Source organism: Nyctereutes procyonoides, unplaced genomic scaffold (assembly GCF_905146905.1).
Source record: "Nyctereutes procyonoides isolate TBG_1078 unplaced genomic scaffold, NYPRO_anot_genome, whole genome shotgun sequence".
NCBI lineage: Eukaryota > Metazoa > Chordata > Mammalia > Carnivora > Canidae > Nyctereutes > Nyctereutes procyonoides.
Genome location: NW_026575122.1, coordinates 24,730,617 through 24,747,286, shown reverse-complemented (window position 1 = coordinate 24,747,286; position 16,670 = coordinate 24,730,617). Strand labels below are relative to the sequence as shown.

General features: G+C 33.4%; 1 protein-coding gene across 6 annotated transcripts in view; it reads left to right on the top strand.

Annotated features, from left to right (window-relative positions):
* The window catches only part of SCYL2 (SCY1 like pseudokinase 2), a 62,826-nt gene that overhangs the window by 34,321 nt on the left and 11,835 nt on the right, over nucleotides 1-16,670 (top strand). For all 6 annotated transcript variants that reach the window (XM_055336385.1, XM_055336390.1, XM_055336387.1 and 3 more), the window contains 9 exons: nucleotides 259-408; nucleotides 2,221-2,442; nucleotides 2,889-3,005; nucleotides 3,582-3,707; nucleotides 4,901-5,077; nucleotides 6,606-6,728; nucleotides 10,178-10,291; nucleotides 13,692-13,824; nucleotides 15,648-15,766. In XM_055336385.1, coding sequence (XP_055192360.1) covers nucleotides 259-408; nucleotides 2,221-2,442; nucleotides 2,889-3,005; nucleotides 3,582-3,707; nucleotides 4,901-5,077; nucleotides 6,606-6,728; nucleotides 10,178-10,291; nucleotides 13,692-13,824; nucleotides 15,648-15,766 — 1,281 coding nt within the window. The remainder of the gene's footprint in view (nucleotides 1-258; nucleotides 409-2,220; nucleotides 2,443-2,888; nucleotides 3,006-3,581; nucleotides 3,708-4,900; nucleotides 5,078-6,605; nucleotides 6,729-10,177; nucleotides 10,292-13,691; nucleotides 13,825-15,647; nucleotides 15,767-16,670) is intronic.

Genomic DNA, 16,670 nt, shown 5'->3' with positions numbered 1-16,670 from the left:
AGAAAGGAACTTTAATAAAGAGTTGTACTCTGGTTTTATAACTGGGATCTTCCAACTAATGCTTAGATCGTTGTGGCAACTGAGAATATCTACTCTTTTGCGTTTATGATGAAATTAAATTGTTCCCTGACATATAAAAAAATCTTTTATTGAGAGAAGCAGCAATTACTATTTTTAAGAGACATTTTATTATTGTAATTGAGAGGGTCTTTATTTAATGTAAAAGTATCTCTCCCCCCCACCCTGCCCCATTTACAGGTTTCAGAAGGATTGTCATTTTTACATAGCAGTGTGAAAATGGTCCATGGAAATATTACACCTGAAAATATAATTTTGAATAAAAGTGGAGCCTGGAAAATAATGGGCTTTGATTTTTGTGTATCATCAACCAATCCTTCTGAACAAGAGGTAATGAAGGTTTTCTAATTTTTTTCAAAAAGATTTTGAGTGATCTCTACAGCCAACGTGGGGCTTGAACTCCCATTCCTGAGATCCAGGATTGCATGCTCTACTGACTGAGCCAGCCAGGTGCCCCAGTCTTCTGATTTTGTTCAAGCTGTGGAAATTTATGATACATCCAGAATGGACTAGAGAATTTATGTCTGATAAATGTGTAGAAACAGGCTATGTGGTACAATGTAGGTTTAAATGTATAGCTTTATAGAAAATTTCTAGTGTTCATCTTACCTAAGAGTATTCTTTAGTTCATTAATTCCACAGTAGTGTTACTTGAGTAAAGGATGCTAGAGGTAAACAAATTTTTTTAAATTAAAAAAAATTGTTTTAACTTAAAAAATTTTTTTTATTGGAGTTCAATTTGCCAACATATAGCATAACACCCAGTGCTCATCCTGACAAGTGCCCCCCTCAGTGCCCATCACCCAATCACCCCAACACCCCTCCCACCTCCCTTTCCACTACCCCTTGTTCGTTTCCCAGAATTAGGTGTCTCTCATGTTTTGTCACCCGTCACCCTCACTGATATTTTCACTCAATTTCTCTCCTTTCCCCTTTATTCCTTTTCACTATTTTTTATATTCCCCAAATGAATGAAACCATATAATGTTTGTCCTTCTCTGATCGACTTATTTCACTCAACATAATACCCTCCAGTTCCATCCACTTCGAAGCAAATAATGGGTATTTGTCGTTTCTAATGGCTGAGTAATATTCCATTGTATACATATACCACATCATCTTTATCCATTCATCTTTCGATGGACACCGAGGCTCCTTCCACAGTTTGGCTATTGTGGACATTGCTGCTATAAACATTGGGGTGCAGGTGTCTTGGTCTTTCACTGCATCTGTATCTTTGGGGTAAATCCCCAGCAGTGCAATTGCTGGGTTGTAGGGCAGATCTATTTTTAACTCTTTGAGGAACCTCCACATGAAGTAAACAAATTTGAGAACTATCAGGTTAAGTAGGTTTTTTTCCTGAGGATGTCAAATACACTAACAAACATTGTGCATCTCTAGCAAGTAAACACTTTTAAGGGAAGCAGAAAGAATTAGTATTGGTTGAGTATGTACTGTGGGTCAGACACTGTTAGGTCCATTTTCTTCCCATGCATTCATTTAATCTTACAACAACCTTTTGAACCTGTTAACTAAATCACACAGCTAGATAGTGAAAGAATAAAGTTCCAAATAATAACCTGAGTCCAATAAAACTTGAAGCCTATGTATCGTAGGACATAGGTTATACCTTTTCATATTCTTACTGCATCTTGTAGTGATAATTTGTCTGCTGGAGGAGAGCCCCAATAATCTGATGGTTACAAGAGTTTTTTTTTTTTTAATGTTTATTTATTTTGAGGCAGGGGGAGCAATCAGAGGGGCAGGGGTAAAAGGAGAGAGAGAATCCCAAGCAGGCCCTGGGGTCAGGATGGAGTCCATTGAAGGGCTCGATCTCACAACCCTGAAATCCTGAGCCAAAATCAAGAGCTGGACGCTCAATGGACTGAGCCACCCAGGCACCCAGGTTGCAAGAGTTCTTATTCATATCTCTCGGTCTGTTTAGTGTCCTTTCCAGATTTGAGAATTTGAGAATTTCAGGATTGAAGGTGGTGGTGATTTTTTTTTTTTTTTTTTGGTGGTGATATTTTTCCTTGCATGACTGAGTACAAATTTAAAACTAGGTTGCTACTGCTTGATAGTGGTTTTTTGTTTTAATTTGAGATATGTAGTCTATATAATCCCTTTTCTGTCTTTTTGTAGCCTAAGTTTCCTTGTAAAGAATGGGACCCAAATTTACCATCATTGTGTCTTCCAAATCCTGAATATTTGGCTCCTGAATACATACTTTCAGTGAGCTGTGAAACAGCCAGTGATATGTACTCACTAGGAACAGTCATGTATGCTGTATTTAATAAAGGAAAACCCATATTTGAAGTTAACAAGCAAGATATTTACAAGAGTTTTAGTAGGCAGTTGGATCAGGTAATTTGCCTTATATGTAAATATTTGCTTGCATTAAAAATGTTTAAATGTTTCTTTGAGTTTTAAAAAAGTGTTCAGAAAATTCTCTAAAATGAGATGATATCTTATATTTTAAGTTTGCATAAAATCAACTTAACAAAAGTAATTCTGTAAATAATGAGGACTAAAGTTTGTGATCACAACTTTAATTGTGGCATTTATTTACTAGAGTGAATACTGAACTATGATCTAAAATGCTGGGCATTTTGTTTCAGTAATAGAAACAATTTCAGGTATTGAAGATTAGTATTTTAATTATCTTGCTACAGTTGAATTAGCGGTTTGTTCATTCTAACATATTTTTGAGTAAATTTCAAAGAAGACTTTAAAATAGACTATTGACTATAAATGCATTATCTTTTTGAATATTTTATATTCACATTTAATATTATCACTCTTTTAAATAGTTGAGTCGTTTAGGATCTAGTTCACTTTCAAATATACCTGAGGAAGTCCGTGAGCATGTAAAACTGCTGTTAAATGTAACTCCAACTGTAAGACCAGATGCAGATCAAATGACAAAGGTGAGTACACATGAATTTCTGCCTTAGGTGGAGGGACAACGAGTTAAAAGTAGATTAAGGGTTTCTAAAGCAAGATTTAGTCAGGTAGAGTCCCCAAATAACATGAGTACCCTTGAATGTGTTAAATATTTAACTTATTTTCATCTTAAACAGTTAGTTTATGTATGTAATTGCTCTGATATAAAATTAAGATTTCAAATAATCAGAGGTCTAATAGTCATGTAGGTATAGAAATTCTGGACACATGAATGCATAGCCTTTTAATTTACTTATGTAAGTGTGGATTTTAATAGATAAATGGTACTCTTTATGCTTTCAAGATAATTAATCTTTCAATATCTACTAGTTAGGTAAAATGTTACTGCCTAGCCAGCTCATAGATACTGACTTGAAAGTTTGAACTTGAAAATAAATTTGGTTATTACTTCCTTATTTTGATTTTTGTAATAAGAATTATTAAATGGTCTTTAGCATTTTGCTAAATGTATCTGAATATTTTTTCATTATATTATGGCAGTTTCAGGTATGAGAAGTACTTTAATATTTATCAAAATAATTTTATTTCCCTGTTTTTAGATTCCTTTCTTCGATGATGTTGGTGCAGTAACGCTGCAGTATTTTGATACCTTATTCCAAAGAGATAATCTTCAGAAATCACAGTTTTTCAAAGGACTCCCAAAAGTTCTACCAAAAATGCCCAAGGTTTGTTGTTGAACTTTTTTTTAAATTATAGTCAAGATTATGTTTACTCTATAATAACTCTTGCAGAAGAAATAAATGTAACTTTTGCTTAGGTGCATTAATGACTATAGAAGGCTATAGACTGAAGCTGAAAATTTAGTGGACCTTTTTGACAGGGTCCAAAAATAATTTTAAAAATCATATAGATAAAAAGAATTAGAATACTACCTATGCAAAGGTAGCACTTGGACACTAAATTTCAGGAGAGAAGTCCATAAGCTGTCATTGTGGAGATTATTGCTTCACCAGCAATTAAGGGGATACTTCTGTATTGATACTAGCTTCTCCAATTCCTTTATTTTTATTTATTTATTTTTGTAAAGACTTTATTTATTTATTCATAGAGACACACGGGGTGGGGGTGGAGACACAGGCAGAGAGAGAAGCAGGCACTATGCAAAGAGCCTGACATGGGACTCGATCCAGGGTCTCCAGTATCACACCCTGGGCTGCAGGGGCGCTAAACCACTGTGCCACTGGGGCTGCCCTCCAATTCCTTTAACTACCCTCTCAGGTTTATTAAATCATGAGTGTAACATAGTATAAAAAATGTTGGTGAAGGCATTAGAAATCAGTGGTCAGAATACTGGTGATATTCCTGTCTACAAAAATATTTCCAGTCTTTAATCTGTCAGATACTCATTGATTATGCACTGTTTGTCTAGCCCTTCATTTAGATGCTATGGAGAATAAAGAGGAAACCTAAAACACTGTTCTCACTCTCAGCTCTTAGAGTATTTGTTAGATGGACTTAACATGCGTGAAACAATTAACAGTACAGAACAGTGTTTAAGTTGTGTGTTACGAATCATGAGTAATGAAGAGAAGAAAACATGTTAATAGACTAATGAGGGAAGATTTCCTAAAGGAATGGTGACCATATGTCTCCCTCTATCTGTAACATTCCCAAGTTATTTCTTTTGTCCTGACATAGTTAGCAGGAGCACCCCAATTTACTTTCAAAAATGTCCTAGTTTCAACTGTAAATTATATGGTTATCTTCCCCAAAGGGATTGGAGATTTTATTTTATTTATTATTAATTGTTATTATTATTATTATTTTTAGGGATTGGAGATTTTAGACTGTAACTTCAATATTAATACTAAAGACCTGAAGTTAAATTTAGTTTTATGAAAACATTTTTGCCTTTCAGCGTGTCATTGTGCAGAGAATTTTGCCTTGTTTGACTTCAGAATTTGTAAACCCTGACATGGTACCTTTTGTTTTGCCCAATGTTCTACTGATTGCCGAAGAATGCACCAAAGAAGAATATGTCAAATTAATTCTACCTGAACTTGGTCCTGTCTTTAAACAGCAGGAGCCAATCCAGGTATGTGTATAGGTACTCTTTCCTATTATTTAATGATATTAGTCAATGATGACTATCATTGAAAATGGAAGGAATGGGTATGCGACTTCTTAAAAAATGTGGTAAGTATAAGAGACTTTCTTTTCCGTTAGTCAGAAGCAATTTTGTGTGTGTTTGAAGTGAACCATTGTTAAAATTATAATTAAACTTTACAAGTAAATGTCTATAGCTCTCCATAACTTACCATCTCAGAAAATAAATTGTAATGAAATGTTATACTCTTCTTATTGGCCTTATTAAAAGTTATAGGTTTGGGAAAAGAGATGTTATTTTTCTGCTGCACTTTTAAGTATTTGCTTTTTTGTTTTGTTTCGTTTTGTTATTTAGGGTCTTTAATTTGTAGATAGTTTATTATGCCAGTTGTTTCTCTTTATTTTACTGGTAACAAGTAGTTTCACCAGAAGAAGGAAAATGCTTACAGCACCGTGGAAGTAATATGTGTATTATGTGTGTGTACTGTAAGTGAAAATGTAATTAGTCTCTGATATAGACTCTACTGTAATATTTATTTGTCGGATTCAAGGTAGTCTTGTATTTACAACCAGTAGAGTCACACACCTGTGTTTGAATCTGGTCTTCTTCATCCTTACTAGAAGTATGACTTGGACAAATCATTACTCTCTTAAAGCCTCTCTTTGCTCATTTCTAAAGCAAAAGTGTTGTTGAGATTAAATGAAATTTCTAGGTATATAGTAAATATTATTACATGTTTTTGCCACTGCATGGCAGGAGCTTATTAGTAAATCATCAACTACTTGGTTTAATGGTTCTATGACAAGTTTTTTATGGCCCTTCCTTTGAAAGGAGGGGGAGAGAAGGAAGTCTGTGCTAGTAAGGCAAGAGTTCCTATGGCTAAGAAGGGGCAGTGAGGGAACTATAGGCTTTGAAGCAGAATTCCCCAAACCTGTCAGGACATTAGGAAGGAAAGTGGTGCGTGCAGCCACATCTTCACTCAGTATTCTGCATGAATAAAAGGGACAGTTTGTTCCTTATAATATAGGTATGGGTGGCAGCTAGGTGAGAAAACAAGTGATCTGGAACAAAAACTGTTTCCTTCTAGAATTTCTCATGACAGTCTCTTTCATTTCTGTACCTTTTCTTCTACTCTTAATCTTAGAAGCCAAGTAAATTTACTACTTTGGGATACCTGACTTTGTTGTTCTCAGGCTTTCTTTTTTTTCTTTTTTTTAATTCAGTAGATTTCCAGATAGTGGTAGTTATGAGTATGTGACGTATTACTGAAGATATATGAGAGTTAGGAAATTAGTCTTCATTTAAATGTTTAAACTGAGAGCAGATGTTAAATATTGTGCTTCTGAATATGTAAGAAACTTGATTTGTATGTTTTTGTCTTCCATGCCTTCAGGCTAGCAACATGGTGAGTGTCAAGATATAAAACTAACTCTTCTGAAAATACTTTAAATTTTATCATATGTGAAATCTTATAAAGATTCTGGACTTTAATACATTGTTCCCCTTTTTTACACAGATTTTGTTAATTTTCTTACAAAAAATGGATTTGCTACTAACCAAAACTCCTCCTGATGAGATTAAGAACAGTGTCCTACCAATGGTTTACAGAGCACTAGAGGCTCCTTCCATTCAAATTCAGGTATAATATTTGATTTTTTTTCTTTAATAATGATTTTGATTTTTAAAAAGTTTTTGATTTTTAAGGCAAAAGAAAGAAGTATGTCTTGGGTTTGATTTGTAAAATCCTTTACATGAAACTCAATAGTGATATATATGAATCCATTGAATTGGATGGTTTACTGGTACTAACGTATACTTAGTATCTACTACTGTATCTGCTCCCAATTAATTTAAAGAATCAATTGACAAATACCTGTATTAATGAGGTAAAATTATTCATTACTTTCATTTATCAAAAATGTTGTATTCTGGAAGATTTGATTTATTATAGTTTGGATCAGTGTATCTTCTTCCTAAATGGTTAACTAACATAGGAATGAAAATGTCAAAGATACATGTGCCTTTTTTTATGAAAACATTAAATATGTACTCCCATAATTATAATTTTCTTTCATGCTTTGATAACTCAGTCTTCTAAGTGTTCCTTCTATACTGAAGTTAATTTGTGTAGCAGGTAGATAGAAAGCTAGACAGTAATTTAGTGTGACTATTCCTAATGTACATTTGTAGCCATGCTTTGTGACAAAGGTGATGTTAAACTGTTATGTACTTTTAGTACTTTTAGTCCTTTAGCTTTGCTATTAAAAGTTTGGTTCTGTAAGGCTATATGGAAAATAATTTTGGATCACTATTAAAGTTTAATTTTTTTTATTTTTCTTTTTACTTTGGAAGATAAGTACTTATTTTAAGAACATCTCACTGCATAAATGGTTTTATATTTAAAGTTTCTTTGCCAGTATAGAAATCCTAGTAAAGAAAAGCAGAATTTTAATTTTTAAAAGCTATTGACCAAAGCCTTTTTTTTTCTCCCTAATATGAACCTAGTATCAGGGGCACCCAGCTAGCTCAATCATTAGAGCATGTGATTCTTGATCACAGAGTTGTGAGTTTGAGCTCCATGTTGGGTGAAGAGATTACTTAAGAATACGTGAAGTGAAACTAATACCACATGTATAAGGTCACTTTTTTGACTCATTTCAGTCTTTGTCTAAGTTCTTTTGTTCAAAGTTGTGAAATTGATGTTAAATTTTGTCCGTATAAGGTTATGCTTTTAACGTGAGAGGATTAGGGAAGGTGTACTTATTTCTACATTTTAGCCCTTTCCAAAGGAGTTGTGAATTATTGCTTCCGAAAACATTCCCCACAGGCCTTGGTCACCAACCTGGTCTTATAGTCAGTGAAATTAAGAAAGAGAGAAAAGGCATGAAAGCCCATTTTTCTTCCTAAGGGGATTCATTTAGCCAATCAGTATTGGCCAATAAGTATTTATTAAAATAGTTAATATTTAATCCAGATTAACCTGTGCAACTTTGCTGAATTTTCCAAACCAGCATTTCTTGTATCATTCAATATAAGTCTTCAGTCACCAATCCAGCTAATTAGTATCAGCATTGCTCGGTGAAGTCTGATAAAGTTAAAAGACTAAGCTTTGGGAGAATCCTAGAGCAAGAGTAAGAAACATCTTTTCAAGTTTCATGCAAGTAGAAGACTAGAAAGTAACTTCTGAAATTCATTTTTGGGGTGATATTTATAAAGTGAAATTTGATTAAAAATATTTAAGAGGCTAAAGAATTTAGAAAAGTATTTGGGAAAGTAGAGATGGTTTACCAAAGTTAGGATGCTTAGAGGCATGAACAGGAATAGTATATGTGAACCAATTTAAAACATTTTTACCTTTAAAATTAAAGACAGAAGCTGTGTTTATTCTCCTCTCTCCACCATCAGTTATAAAGTATATACTACGAGGCAGAGAATACTGAGAATGAGCAGATGACTTCCTTGAGTTTGATTTCTTTCAATCTCCTATTCATAGGTTCTTGATCGTATTTCCTCGGAAGAGCTCTTCCTCCCCTCCTTTAGCTAAATGATTTAGACATAATTTAAGATTTGCCTCTTTTTAACCTACTGCTAGATTATACAGTACAATGCACATGCATGCCCACTGTCTTGAATTAAAGGCTGACCTTCCCTACGGACACAGCCTCTGGTAACAGGAGCAGTGTCTCATGAACTATTCATCCTTGCGTATTCTCTCCAATCTGTGGAAAATGGTCCCGTGATTGTAGCTTGTACTTCTTATCCTCAAGTTATGTCACCCACTTATTTATTGTGGCTCTAAGTGGATATAAATATATAACTCTTATATCTGCCTCTTGGAAATCTGAGAATAAAGCAAATAAAATATGTGGCCATTGTTTTGATAACAAATTCTTAGTAGTTAATTCATTTCTATCTGCTAACGACAAATGAATGTCTTTAAGCATACCAAAGTTTGTCCAGCTCTTTCCCTGATACACATTTATGCCACATTTAGTCCCCCTTCCCCTAGTCCGCCCCTCTTTTCCTCTTAGCTTCTTATTCAGAGTTCCCAGTTACAGTCATTTACATTAGGGCCAGCATTGGCTAACAATGTTGTAAATAACCTTTTCCTGTTTCTGTGACTTATACTTGCTTAAGTTTCAGAATTTGGAAGTATGTAAAAATATAAAGAAAATCAAAATCCGGGAACCCTGGGTGGCGCAGCGGTTTAGCGCCTGCCTTTGGCCCAGGGCGCGATCCTGGAGACCCAGGATCGAATCCCATGTCAGGCTCCTGGTGCATGGAGCCTGCTTCTCCCTCTGCCTGTGTCTCTGCCTCTCTCTCTCTCTCTGTATAAAGAGATTATTTATTATTTATTATTTATAAATAAATAAATTAATTAATCAATTAATTAATTAAAAAAAAGAAAATCAAAATCCTCTCTCAGAGATGTCCAGAGTTAACATTTCCAGATGTCCAGAGTTAACATTTCCAGATCTATCCTTCAGTCTTTCTCCCTAAGCCTATAGACAGACACATGTACATACACATTTTAAAAACTGGAGTTATATAATAGTATCTTATTGCATTTCCCCCCAGTATAATTAAATTATCTTTTAAAATATTTTAAAGAAAATGTATTATATTCTGTCACATATGTTAACAGCTAAGAAATCCCTTATTTAAGAGGAATAGTTTTATGTCACATTGTACTTGATTTTCCATCATGTGTACTTGCTAGTCCCTCAAAGATAGCAAAACTTAGGTGTTCCCATTTTTAAATAATAAATGATGAGGTGTGTTATCAGGGAAAGAAATTAGGAATGCGACCAAGGAAATGTTGTTACCATATGCTAGCTTATATGACCTTGCGTGATTTTGAAGATGGTCTTTTGAGTCTGTTTCCTCATATATAAAGTTGAAAACTAATGATAACTGTTCTTTCAAATAGTTATTGAAAGGAGTAAATGATATAATGTACATGAAAGTTTATTTCAAACTATGTGACAAATTAAATTAGCCTTGTAAATACAAAATGTTTTTTAATATGTGAGAGAAAAGGTGAAGAGAATCTTTCCCTAAGATCGAATTGGTGTATTTTCTTAATAGGAACTCTGTTTAAACATCATTCCAACCTTTGCGAATCTTATAGACTACCCATCCATGAAAAATGCTTTGATTCCAAGAATTAAAAATGCATGTCTACAAACGTCTTCTCTTGCTGTAAGTAGTTGCATTATAATTTTTGCTTTTCTTTAACTTCTTATTGTTTTAAATTATTTTCTTATTGCTAAATAACCCTTTTATAGTTTGTATATATATATATTTCATCTTGGCTGTAGATAACCTTTATATAGTACTATAAAAGTGAGCAGTGACTGTAGTTTTCCCTGATACATAATTTTGCAATATTGCATCCCTGACCTCCCATCCCTTAACTTTGAGTTCTCCAATAGAAAATTTGAGTAATTTTTCTTTCTTAATACTTTTCTGCTTTAATTCATAATTTATTTTGTTGGTAGTTTTAAAATAATCATGAGAGTTTAACTTGGTGTATAAGCCTAAAAACTTTTTGAACAGCTTCTTTTTATAAATTGTCTTTATTTTTAGTCATCTATTTCTGTACTTTTTATCTACCACCTTACTTGCCTACTTTAGAAAAAATAAGGGTACCGTAAAGCAATACATTAATAAGCATACAAGTGGGGGGAAATACTTGTGCTCAAAAATCTAGGTCAAAGGCAGATGACTCCTTTGAATATAGAATTTTGAGAGTTAATAGTTGGTAGTCAGGGAAGTAGTAAATAACAATAAATAACAGTTCTCATTATCTCATATTGGGAAGAATATATATTCCCAACCTTTTCTCTGACAGTAGATCATAAGAATTTATCCACAGATAATTCTTTATTAGAAGTAACATTGAACATTGTCTTCAAATAGCAGTTTTGGAAAAGAGGAAGAGATGTCCTTTCTTCATCTGTCAGTTCTTTCTATTGATGTTTGATAATGGCCATGTTATTAAATTTGCATTTTGCAAATACAGTTCTTTAGAGATCTCTTCTATCTTAGGTGCAATGCAAATTTAAATCTAAGCATTTGTGGCTTAAGCTTTAACTTAAGACAAAAGCAACTTTATTTATTTATTTATTTATTTATTTATTTATTTATTTTTAAAACAAAAGCAATTTATTTATTTATTTATTTTTTAAACAAAAGCAATTTAAATGGCATTTTACCTTATAGTGATCTAATCCATTTTAGTTCATGGGTTTCTTTTTTGGGTAGGGTGGTGGTGGGGGTAGGTGTGTATAAAGGCTCTGAGATGGAAAACAACACCAAAATAGGAAAAAATAACATTGTTTACCAAAATGAACAAGTGTGAAATGAAGTCAAGAAACCTGAGTTCTTGGGGATCCCTGGGTGGCTCAGTGGTTCAGCGCCTGCCTTTGGCCGAGGGTGTGATCCTGGAGTCCCGGGATCGAGTCTCATGTCAGGCTTCCGACATGGAGCCTGCTTCTCCCTCTGCCTGTGTCTCTGCCTCTCTCTCTCTCTCTCTCTCTCTCTCTCTCTCTCTCTCTGTCTATCATGAATAAATAAATAAAATATTAAAAAAAATAGAAATCCGAGTTCTTATTCTGACTCTGCTACTAACTGACCTGTGGCATTGGACAAGTTACTCTAGCCCTCTGAGTCTTTTTCTTCATAAAAGTTAAAAGTATTTGAAATTCAGTTTTTTCCCTGAAATTTTCTAAATTTTGTGATTGAATTTTTGAAATAGATGGTAATACAATACAGCTTAAAATTTCATTTTCAAAATGCCCTTTAAAAATCTGTAGGCACCTGGCTGACTTGGTCAGTAGGGCATGTGACTTGTGATTTTGAAGTTTTAAGTTCAAGCTCCATGTTGGTTATAGAGATGACTTAAAATAAAATAAAAAATAAAATCTTAAAAAAAACCCTGTAAGTCGTACTGTATTTTATGGTGGCATAGATTTATTTTAGCATACTTATGTCAAAGTACATGTTCTATTTTAGTTCTAAGTATTTATGCAGAATGAGTAGGAAGCACTGATACTTAACTGATCTGAATTGATGCCTGGGGATGTCTTTTTAAGATGCCAACTGAGCCATTAAAGACATGATTACAAAGAGTTACACTGAATGTATTTAGAGCAGTAACCCTGGAGTGGATTTGCATTTTTTATATCATGTATAGTGCTCCTATTTTCAGAGGGACAACTGTGAGTTGTGAATTGCATTCATAGACATAGATCTCTAAGGTTAAAAATTTCTAACTGGGAAATTAGTGAAACATGCGTTATGAGTTAGAATTGTATTTTAATACTGTTTCCTGAAAGAAAAGAAAAATAAATTCTACACAGAGGTAGGTAAAATGCTCCAAGAATTCTATTTCTTCATGACTTACATGACTAATATTTTATATTAAAAATAAAAAATTAAACTAGTATGTCTAACTTGACACACATACACACACATAAAGAATGTAGCAAATCCTTTTATAACACCGATTCTAAGAACAAATCAATTTGTTAGAATTAGAATTCTAATTAGAATTATAATTAGAATTCTTTTTGAATTTGTAATATCCCTTATGTTTGAATTTCAGAAAACAGTTATACTTTTTCAAAAAATTTTACCATCTTTCTTGTAGATATGCTTTTTTTTTTAACCAACTAAATTATTTTCTGCTTTTCTTAGTTTTGTGGGGTTTTTTTTTGTTTGTTTTTGGAAATTGAAATTTAATTGATAGGATCCTCACTCAAGATACTATTTTTAAATAATTGAAATATAATTGACGTACAGTGTTAGATTAGTTTCAAATGTATAATACAATAATTGAACAATTCTAAACGTTCCTCAGTGCTCATCATGATAAATATACTCTTGATCCCCTTTATTTCACCCAGCCCCCAGTCCCCCACCCACCTCCCCTTTGGCAACCATCAGTTTTTTATATTTAACAGTGTGGTGTGTTTTTTGCTTTGTCTTTTTTCTCTAAGTATTTTATCTTAACATATTCAAGCTAAAAAAATAGGGTGTGAAGTATTTATCAAAATTGTCAAGTGAATATGTAGAATTTTGATAAAAGAGCTCTTAAGTATCTGTGTTAAAGATATATTTAGAAATAGAAAACTTTATGTAGGGTAAAATATAGTTTTCACATGTTGAAATATTTAAGAATGAATTAAATCTGAGTTATAAATAAACTACTTGAAGCCTAGTAAAATTGGTCACTTGGTAGGAGAATGTAGTCCTTTTAATAATTCAGATATCCCCAAAGAAATATTGTTAGTAAATACATGTATAGGAAAGCTTCTCTAATCCTAATCACTTCATTTAAATGGATACAAAATTGAAGTCATCACTTAGCTAACTAGTACCAGTGTTCTGGTAAAGCAATAATAAATTCTGAAACAAGTCCAGGGGAGTTAGTAAATATGTGGATTTCTTATGTTAATAAAGGACGAAAGCTTTAAAACCTACTTTTATTGAAATTTTAACATATATATTTACATATGAAGATTAAATTTATAGTTTAACATTTTGTTCTAGATTGTAAAGACTTTAAATGACTAATGCAATTTACCTCTTTTAATAGGTTCGTGTAAATTCATTAGTGTGCTTAGGAAAGATTTTGGAATACTTGGATAAGTGGTTTGTACTTGATGATATCCTGCCCTTCTTACAACAGATTCCATCCAAGGAACCTGCAGTCCTCATGGGAATTTTAGGTAGCTGAAAACTTAATGTCATTTGATGCTACTTTTTTGTTTTATAGTCATGCAAGTGAATTTTCCAAATTACAAAAGCTTTGTTATCATTTTCTCAAGTATATGGCATTTAGTAATTGAGGAATGATGGGATAAATACTGTGATATAACTTCTTTGTGTTAATTTTAGCAAAAACTGTAGAACCGTCCTTGACATTTACAAAAGAATTAGACATTTGGGAATCCCAGCTTCACAAATAATCATGATCACATGTAGTTTTCCCTGTAAAATGATACCAAATAAGAGAGGCAAACTAAGCTGCTTGAAATGCTGATACCAGTCTTAATAGTAACACTTGTTGGTTATTTGGTACCCATTTTGTAAAAAGTACTATACTGTTTTCTCTGCATTATCTCATTTTATCCCCTCCAAATTCCAGTCAGAGAGGTACTATTATTTCTGCTTTACAGTAAGGAAATTGAGGCCCAGAGTTTAAGTTAGTTATCCAAGAAAACACAACTGATAAGTGGTAGAGCTGGTTTTTAATTTGTATATGTTCAGATCTTAACCAGTATGTTTCACAACTGAGTGATGCGCTGATAAAGCATATCAGCCTTACAGCGTTTCTATCCTATCAGCATAATTACAAATTACTTTGTCAAGAAACTCTAAAATTGTTTATTAGTTAAAGCTTTGATGGTCTAGTCTGGAAATGCTGAGGTTCTGCTATACTCCTGGAAACAGACATAATTGTAGAATCATAAAACATTAACAAGTTTACTTTTTACTAAATTTAAAGTTTGTTAATTTTGAAGAAAAACCAAATTACTCAGCTGTGTATTTTTAACACCTACTATAATGCCTATAGAAAGTCCTCACTAATATTTGTAGGAATGGTCAGCAAATAATTTATTGTGGACCTCTGTAGACATGGGATATGGTATGAAATTTTTAGGCTCAAAGAAATTAGTCTTCTTGAGAAGGAGTTTGGCATAGCAGAAAGAGCCCTAGCTCCAGTCCTGGCTGTGTCAGTTCCTAGAATGACTTTGAAAAGTTGCTTCATCTGTCAAATGAAGATGAAAATGCATCATTATGGGTGTCTTATGAGAATTCACTGAGAAAATGGGAAGGGAAAAGTAATGAGCATAGCAAATAAGTGCCTAGCAAATGAGCATTTAGTAGGTGTTCAATAACGTTACTCTTTGAGTATATAAATGAAGTATACATTAACAGGAAAGTGACAGGATATGGTATGTTCTAAGGATATGGATTATACACAGAACACAACAGACAGTCACCAAATGAGAAACAAATGTGCTCAGTTTACCAAATGAAGGCTTTGTGGAATAGGGGTAATAAGCAGAGTCTTGAAATTTGAGTAAATTACTATAGGGAAGGATCAGGTGGAGGTGAATTAAATTATTAAAGTTTCAAATATGTTAAGTCTAATTAGTTAAGCAAATGAAGCTTTAAGACCTACACTCACACTTGTGAAGTAGAGGTCTCAAGTTTGAGTGAGAAGTCTGAACTATATATTCAGATATTTTCAGGTCATTCTGTAACCTTGCTGCTGCATTAAGGCTTTTTGTGTTACGCTGACATTAAATGTGCTCTTAAGCCAAAAGAATTCATGATAAATATGTCATGGTGTTTAAATCAAAACTGGTGATAAAGCTGAAATCATCCTGATCCATATGTAAGAGCATTCTCATTCTAGGCACTGGCAAGAAAAAGTTTGTAATTATACTGATTATCAAGAGATTTCATGTAGATACAGTATTTTCCTAATGTCTATTAATATGTGGTATTGAACTATAAAATTTGTCTCATTCTTTTCTATCAGGTATTTACAAATGTACTTTTACTCATAAGAAGTTGGGAATCACCAAAGAACAGTTGGCTGGAAAAGTATTGCCTCATCTGATTCCCCTGAGTATTGAAAATAATCTTAATCTCAATCAGGTAGGAACAGTTTTGTGCTTTATTCAGTTTATCCAGCTTACTGTTTTCTTGGCATTAAATGTATAAATATAATATGTTTAAATGTTGCTAAAACAAGGAAAAATATGCCACAGAGTTCAATAAAGAAAGTTTGTGGATTCAAAGTAAGCAGTATGTGAATTGGAAGGATAGATTAATGAAGCCTTCATTGGGAGATAGTAAACAACTAGAACATTGAAAGATACGTAGGGTTTTGGGCTACTTCAAATTGGGGCTGGAAAGTTAACATGAACAAGGAAAAAATTAATGTAATGTGGCTGGGATATGTATTTGTTATTTATTGTTACATAACAAATCACTATAAACTAGATGGTTTAAAACAATTTTATTATTCCATTGTGTTTCATTGGCTGGATCAGCCAAGCCAGGGCATGGATTCTCTGTTCAGAGTTTCTCACAAAGCTACAATCAAAGGCTGGGGTCTCATGTGAAGGCTCAACTGGGGAAAGAAGGCTTTGCTTCTAAGCTGCTTGCGTGGTTGTTGGCAGGATTCAGTTCCTTTTAGGTGGTTGAAATGAGGGCTTCAGTTCCTAGCTCTCTGTTAGCTGGATGCCCTGTCAGTTTTGTGCTTCATGGCATTCCAGCATGACACCTTGTTTCATCAAAGTGGGAGAGAGAGTTGACTAGAAAGATGGAAGATATAGCATCCTGTAGGATAATCAAGGAAATGACATCCATTACCTTTGTTGGATTCTGTTGCTTGCCAGCATGTCACAGGTCTTGCCCAATCAAAGATTAGGGAATTACACAAAGGCCTTAGCAGCAGAATGAGGAGATAATTTAGAACCATTGTAGAGTCTGTCTGCCATAGGAAATGAATAACCAGTTCAACTGAGAGGTACCTGTAATATAGTAGGGGAGCAAT